At 34.8% G+C, this 8,513-nt stretch overlaps 1 protein-coding gene across 1 annotated transcript; it reads right to left on the bottom strand.

The window, feature by feature from the left end:
- Window positions 1–841: 841 nt before the first annotated feature.
- Window positions 842–8,061, bottom strand: LOC118484345. The gene is made up of 2 exons (XM_035980379.1): window positions 7,537–8,061; window positions 842–1,025 (listed from the first exon to the last, which is right to left on the bottom strand). Exons 1-2 carry the CDS (start codon window positions 7,993–7,995, stop codon window positions 948–950), a joined length of 537 nt encoding a protein of 178 aa, XP_035836272.1. The 5' UTR covers window positions 7,996–8,061; the 3' UTR covers window positions 842–947.
- Between the last annotated feature and the right edge of the window lie 452 nt (window positions 8,062–8,513).

Here is an 8,513-nt window from a genome sequence, read left to right on the forward strand (position 1 = left end):
TATTGTGGTCGTTAGACGGACATCGTCCAATACATAATCAATTTTTTAAGTAAATAACTGCGTATATACATGCCTAGTGCCTTATTTCTCTCCCCCACTATATCCAGGGATGTTCAGTGGTTCGGATATCGGTTTATTGGGTTTAGAAACTTTTCGAGCCTAGCCGATAACAGAACCAACCGGAACTAGAAATGTGTCTAACCGAACCGAAATCTCAATTTTGACCGATTAAACCAATAAATGATTAAACCGGTTATTATTTGTTTTTTACTCGATTGGATAAGCAAGATTTGTGGAGTTGATAAGCAAACCCAAAAACCAAACCAAATAAACCAAAAAGATTTGGGTTTGTTTTTTCGATTGCCTGTTGGGTCTTTTCCTGGCTCGGGATTTACACATAATTTTGCACACCCCTACTGAGTAAGTTATGGCTCGGGATTTACAGATAATTTTGCACACCCCTGCCATCTACCCTTCTATCTCCAGCCATATACCCCAGCCACCACCACCACCCATCACAACCTGCATTATAAAGCCCGAAACCATATATCGATTATTCGTGCGTCCCCTTCTGTGTTAATATCAGATACAACATATATACTATATGTTTACATACCATATGACTCCTATAACATGTCAGAATCGTTCCCATAAATATAACAGTTCAATCGATTATTCGTGCGTCCCCTTCTGTGTTAATATCAGATACAACATATATACTATATGTTTACATACCATATGACTCCTCTCCTATAACATGTCAGAATCGTTCCCATAAATATAACAGTTCAAATGCTGACCAAAACAACAATCAACGGTGTCAAACAATTAAACAAAACTACAACTTAAAACACATTCATGAAAGATATTCAATAAATAAAGGGAAATACAAATATGAATTTTCTTTTGATCTTACATTTAAACCAAACAAATAACACAAATTAAAATCAGTAAGATGGATCATCTAACACGGAGTATTCATCATCATCCTCCACATCGTATGCCTCCGGGTTAACCGGCTTGAACTGTAAGAATAAATAAATAATATATTTATTTATATATATATATGGCCATTATAATCATTTACATTATATGGATCAAAATATATAACAATCCATTAAATAATTAGTTGGTAATTGTTGATGGGCCTTATTACCATTATTAACTAATTAGGGTTTCCTCCTGGGTGCATATATAAGGAGACTTATGTTGAGGTTCTAAGGTTAGACACATAACCTAACTACTCTCATAACATCAATCGACCTCCTCTCATAACCGATTCCCCTTTATCGGTTTCATCATCACCATCATTAGATTGCACCCTAAGGAGGAACAAGATCAAGATGACAATCATGTCAAACCTTATTGCTGTGTTTCACGTCTGGATTCTCTGTTGGCCTGTGCTGAAGCAATCAAAGGTATGTTTTCATGTTTTCCATTATGCCTAAAACAGAACTGACCAACATGTGGTATCAGAGCATATGTTGATTAGTCAGTTCTGTTTTCGTATCCATTAATTCTGGGATTGAAATCTGGAAAACAGAGTTTTGAAAACCTAATAAAACTAACAGCTAGTTTCGAGTCATTTGACACTGCCAAAATCTCTGTTTCGGGAAAAGAAAAAGAAAAGCATTAACTGTTGACTCGAAATCAAAATGGTTAAAATTAATTGTTCCGAAATCATTAAAATAACAGATTTCGGGTTCCAGAATTTATGTTTTAATTTTTTTAGGGTTCATCATGTTCTTAGGAAAATTCGAAATTCCTTTATGTTTTGGAATATAATTTGGATTTTGAGTGTTATTTCCTGTTTTGATCTGTTTTGCATTCTAAAGATTTTCGAAACTGTTAATTGATAATCAGATGAATTTTCGAAATATTATGATAAAATTAGATCATCACTAAAACAGGAAACCATATCTCAAAATCCCTAGCAATTCGAATTTTCAGTTATGTTTTCACAACAACAGCTGTAACAGGAGTTTCGAGATAAGTTTTAACCACCCGAGACAAAGGTCTCGACTCGAGACCACAAGAACTCGACTCGAAATCATAAGTGTTCTCAAATGTTTATAACTCGAGACAACAATTTCGACTCGAGATCATAAGGTCTCGACTCGAGACCACTAAGGTTTCGACTAAGGGATTCAATCTTTACAACTCGAGACAAAGGTCTCGACTCGAGACCATAAGATCATAACTCGAGACCACAAGGTCATAACTCGAGACCATAAGGCTACAACTCGAGACCACAACATCACAACTCGAGACCATGGTTGCGACTCGAGACCTCATAAGGAGTCGAGATCTCATAATTCACAGCAGTCGAGACCATGATTACGACTCGAGACACTGAGGTTGCGACTCGAGACCATTAATGAGTCGAGATCTCATAATGTTATAAGCTGAGTCGAGACTTGACTCGAGATCTCACTCGAGACCTCATAACTGACTCCAGATCTCATAACAGACTCGAAACCTCATTATTTTAGGCTGTTTAATGTGAACTAAGATTTAGCTCGGGGCTCCGCCCCGAACCCCATGCGGGGGCACGCTGTTCCCCTGCAACCCCAGCAAACTCATCGCGGAGTTCGATCCGCGCTAACAGGTAGTTTGCTACTAAATAATTGGTTTTTGTAAATACTTAGTTAATTAATAAGGATCAAATAATGTTTTACAAAACCAAAATGACTTAACTTAAATGAGCTTCTGATGTATCACTTCTGGCCAAAGCTGATTTGATGCATCTATTTATTGTTCAAATATTATAAAAGCTATGTTGAGTATGCATTACAAACGTGAAATGTCTTAATTCTGGCCAAAGCTGATTTAATTCATTTATGTTTAGCATGCTTGACAAGTGCATAACTAAAGTGATTGTCGCATTTCTGGCCAAAGCTGATTTGTCACGATTACTTTGCACACATGCTTAAATGATTACACTTCTGGCCAAAGCTGATTTGTCTTCGTTTAAGTAGAATTTTAAATAAGTCTATTATTTTGATGTTAGTAATAGACATATCACAACCTCTTCACACAATGATCCTTATATTAATGATCCTTAATTAATTTTACGATCATTTCGTCTGCCTTATTCTTAGTACCCATAATTTTTTACTCACTATAATTTTCTTCTATAAATCTATATCTCATCCACTCTAATTCCTAAATCTAATATGTTTTGCTTAAAGTTTCTATAATAATTAGCTCTTAAATTAAATCCTTGATTATCTCTTAAGACACGATAATCTTATTGCTCCCTTCTGATAAGGCACTACAGAAGAAAAGTAGAGCATGATGATTAGGATAAATCGAACATGATGTCTCTTATGATAATCAAGAACTCCCTAACATAACTGCTATCACTAAAGTTATTCCAGATTAAGTCTTTTCTAAGACTAATCTATAATGGTGGAATAATCACAAGAGCTCCTAAGATGCATGCCTTCATTTAAAATTATAAATTATAAAGCTAAGTGTTATATGTGAATACATAACAATGTACAATACCATGACCCATAAAATTAAGGGCTTACGCATGAAAATAAGTACATTTTCTAGTACATTACATACTAAGATTTTCATTTGTACAATTTGATGTCTTATAAATCAACTATAACACTCAAAAATACCAAAGTATAACGAGTGTGTTGATAAGCAACATATGTACAAAGAAATAAATGTTTGAAGCTGGAAAATAAGTTGTTACTCACCTTACAACCACTTAAACTTTAAAAGAGGATTTTTCTAAGGTCCATAGACAAAATACAAGTACAAAATCCCAACTCTAAGGTTCTTAAAGGGAAAATCTCAATGCATAATTATGTCATTAGACTAGGCATAAGGAATGAGACTATCCATTATTCAGAAGAACAGTTGGATAAGTTAATTAGATAGTCACTTACTAATGATATTTAAGTCTAATAATTCTTTAATATTCCTATTAACACATGATTAGTTGACTCTAGTTTTAAACGTTTCCTTACCAGAAGTCAACAAATAACTAACGTGAGAGTTAGTGACAAAATTAAATGTTAAGACTATAAGGACCATAATAAGCAGTCTTCTAACAACGCTTGTCGATACCTTACATATTCTGAAGATTAATCAGAATATAGTATCATTACTTAGGCTATGTTATGAAGATTGTGAGGTTTGCATAGTCAACATAAAGTCACACTTATCTTAAACTCTCATCTTATTTGTTCTAAATATCTGGATTGAAACATTACTAAGATAAAACTAGATGATACCTTACATTTTCACAACTTTTGTTATCATGCAAATGAGAATTTGACAAAAGGAAAATGAGACTTATAAATTCCATCCATTACAACCAAAATTCATGAGAAATCATGACATGGTTAATGAGGATGATCATTCATTTAATCTCAATTTAAGTGATTTTAAATCATGACGTTACAGCCCTAAATATTACTTGGCTTAAAGAATAAGTATGGGTCCATCATAAGTCATTCATTGACATTCATGTAACTTATTCCAAATGGAATATTCAGACATAATTTATTTATTATTTAAAAGACTATCAACTTGTATCTAAATTTTGTCGCATATGGCTCACTGTCTTAGAAGAAATCTATTCATATATATACTTAATAAGATTTCTATTAAAAATGTCCCTAAAGTCTCTTATGATATATGGACAATAAAGAAATCAAATAAAGTCTAACGTATATATGATAGGTTCCCATGTTAGGTAGCTCATTGAAATTTCTCTTGTAGCATTCTAGAGATATTAAAGATCAGTGGGAGCATTAAGTGTCTTAATAATAACTTGCAATAGTTGCAAGAGGCGGGGGTGTGAAAATTTTACATTACCTAAATTTACACCTCTTGTACAAGACACTGCTCCATCTTGACACTGTTCTATCATAACTTGTCTCCTTAAAATCTAATGCTACTCTTACAAAAGTTTCATTGTTGCTTACTTGTGGGCACACTTAGATTTCTTACCTAAACTAACATAATCCTCAATAAGAGAAATCACAACGACTAACGTCATTAACTTGTTTCTCTATTAGAATTTGTTGGTCGTTAAATATTGACCCTAAGCATGCTGAGTTCCTAAAGATTTCTAAGGTCGGTGGGAGCAGTCAAAAGTCCTTATCATGATTTGCAAGGAATACAAGAGGCGGGGGGAAGCGTGTCATTAAATTTCACTCCGATAACACCTCTTGTACACCATACTACACCAACTCTTACAAATTTAGAATGAAAATGATAGCAACCTAACCAAGAGCTAATCCATAAAGCTGAAACTTTTAAAACCCAATAATCAACTCAGGAGGTCATCTAGGTTTAAAAGCCTACTAACTTTGATGATTACATAACCTCCCTAATGAAGTTGAAATGGATTTTGGAAAAGTTTACTGATCCTATCTCTTAAAATCAAGCCATTAGCGTAAATCAATCATCTGAATGGAATAAAACAGTTTTCTAGTAAAACTGATTTTATGTGTTCGTATAACGTTTGGGATTTGATTGAATTACCTAAGAGTGTTCATAACTAAACCAAATCCTGATATAAGCGTTAAGACACTAAGAAGCATGATTGATTGTCAAAGGTCATACTTAGGAAGAGATAAATTATCTAAGATTTCTTTGAGGATCATCATTGTTCTAGTAGCTTGTAATAGTTTAAAGCTACATTAGATGAACATTAAAACAATTTTCCCTAATAAACGGCTGACATATTTACATGTTCATAAAACAACCTAAAAGTTCTAAACTGAAGGTTAAAGAACACTTTATTTGTAAGCCAATAAAATCCGTGTATGGGTTAATGCAAACATCATAATGTGATGAAATCTTAATGTAATTATTTTCATCAACAACCAAGTGGATTAATGTACCTACCTCAAGATGAGTGGGAGCAACTAAGATAAACTTGTCTATATAGATAATATTCTTTTGACAAGTATATGTTACATAAGTCAAAGCATTGTTAACACAAACTTTGATATAATAGATCTCAAAGATGTCTCTTATGTAATAGATATCATAACGTACCGAGATAGACCCAATGGGACATTAGTTTCGTTCCATCAGTTTAACCTTAAATGGGTCCTTACATATGTAACAAACAATACTGCTCTTTTTTAGAGGATAATAGGATAAGTGAGATTATTTCCTTATGCTTCATTAATTAGAAGCCTTATGTAAGTTCAAGTCTATACTCGTTTAGATATTGCTCACATTGCAACACACTAGATATGTCTAGATTAATGTGTAGCATCTAATGGAGTATTAAAATATCTTTAAAAGAAACGAGAGACTACAATTTAAAGAAGAAGTGAGAATTAAAACCGGTTTATTACTCTAACTTTGTAATGTTCAAAGATGACATAATGTAATTTCGGGTATATCCTTATGTCAGCAGACAAAACCTATCTCATGGAGGAGTCATAATAAACTGATAATAACAACCTAAGTTATAACGACATAATATAGTCCCTAAATGTTGTTAGAAATTTATCAGTGGACTCATAAGTTTATTAACTCCATATAATGTTTTGAAGACTTAGTGTGATAAAGTCAGCTACCATGACTACTTGAACAGTAACAGTTCGAGAGGTGCTGCATTAAATTTCGATACGCAATTAATTTTTCGTTTATGAACGAATTGAAGAAACTAAGTTTGTATCGAATACATTCATGATATGCTTAAGGATCCTATAACTGAAGGGCTATTACCCATAAGTCTTATTAAAAGAGCTCATAGACGGGTATTAATTAATGGTCGTGCGCAATTGCATATCGTACTATGAATGACTAAGTATTAGTTAATTTTCCTCATCAGTTTGATTTTGTATGTCTCTAAGAATATGTCAAGTCGACATAATGGCATATAGACAAATAAAGTTACAAATCAAACAAAGGGCTTATGCGTATTTTGATCATAACGATTAGGTTTTAAATTAAGGCTATAGTATGATTAATGGGGGTCCTGAGTCACATAATGATTCAACGGCTGTATTTCTCTGCTATAGTACTTGTTTAAAGCTAAAATGAGTGTAAACACCTGATCAGGCTTATCTAATACTCATAGTAAATGATTACTCGGCCAAGTGGGAGAATGTAAGAATAAATAAATAATATATTTATTTATATATATGGCCATTATAATCATTTACATTATATGGATCAAAATATATAACAATCCATTAAATAATTAGTTGGTAATTGTTGATGGGCCTTATTACCATTATTAACTAATTAGGGTTTCCTCCTGGGTGCATATATAAGGAGACTTATATTGAGGTTCTAAGGTTAGACACATAACCTAACTACTCTCATAACATCAATCGACCTCCTCTCATAACCGATTCCCCTTTATCGGTTTCATCATCACCATCATTAGATTGCACCCTAAGGAGGAACCAGATCAAGATGACAATCATGTCAAACCTTATTGCTGCGTTTCACATCTGGATTCTTTGTTGGCCTGTGCTGAAGCAATCAAAGGTATGTTTTCATGTTTTCCATTATGCCTAAAACAGAACTGACCAACATGAACTTCTTTCCAACCATACTAACCCCGACAAGGTCCTGTTGATCATCATTATCCGCCTCAGCTTCATCGGATTCTCCCTTGTTACTCCGATCTCGTTCCGCAACATCGGTCATTGTGGGCGCTTTTGCTTCACTAGCAACCTTGCTGGTGACTTCATTCGCAGACATGATATTGTGCCCAGCACCTGAAAGCCCCGGTGCTTTACCACTGAAACTGGTTGAACTCAACCCACGATCGCTAATTTGATTGGTTGACTTCATTATTGGACGTACATCTGACTGTACCGGAGACACCCAATGCTGACTGGTTGCGGTCAACTGAGGTTCCGAGTGTCCGTTAAGAACAGATGAGATGGTTGGAGCTGTTGGCTCGGGAGCGTAGCTTACGTGCTTCGTGGGATCGATGCTGGCGGAACGTTCGAATGTAGCTGAGAGAGTAGGTGAGGAGCCGCTGTAATTCATTTTTAGCCGGAGAGGAAGGTTTTCCGGTGATGTGGGGTGTCATGAGTTCAGATGGTATGTGTGTATATATGGGAGTAATTAGCTATGAGAAGTCAAGGTCAACTTAACTTATAGTCTTTTGATATTCGAACAATTGAAGTATTCACAAGAAACTTCCTATATATTTATATAATGAGAAAAATACCCGGATAGTCCCTGTGGTTTTACCTTTTTTCACCTATAGTCCCTATCTTTCTAAAACTACTTGAATAGTCCCCAAGGTTTTCCGTTTTGTTCTCGGATAGTCCCTGGGTCTAACTTCAGTTACTTTTCTCTGTTAAAATGATGTGAAATGACAAAAATACCCTTTCCTTTAAAAGGCCAAACCACAGGGACTATCCGAGCATCTTCTTCATTTTTGTTTATAAAACCCCACCACCATACCCTCCTCCACCCTCCACCGTGCCGCCGCCGGTCTCCGCCGCGCAGAACCACCGTCGTTGACTGGTTTGACTTTGTTTGACCCGAACTCCTCGTTG

This window comes from Helianthus annuus, chromosome 11, assembly GCF_002127325.2.
Source record: "Helianthus annuus cultivar XRQ/B chromosome 11, HanXRQr2.0-SUNRISE, whole genome shotgun sequence".
NCBI lineage: Eukaryota > Viridiplantae > Streptophyta > Magnoliopsida > Asterales > Asteraceae > Helianthus > Helianthus annuus.

Bases quoted from the DNA above. Each gene is read 5' to 3' on its own strand.
- LOC118484345 (XM_035980379.1), bottom strand. From the start codon at position 7,995: ATGAATTACAGCGGCTCCTCACCTACTCTCTCAGCTACATTCGAACGT. The intron at 1,026-7,536 runs TTCATGTTGGTC...TTATTCTTACAG, and splicing joins TTAGTATGGTTGGAAAGAAG to TTCAAGCCGGTTAACCCGGA.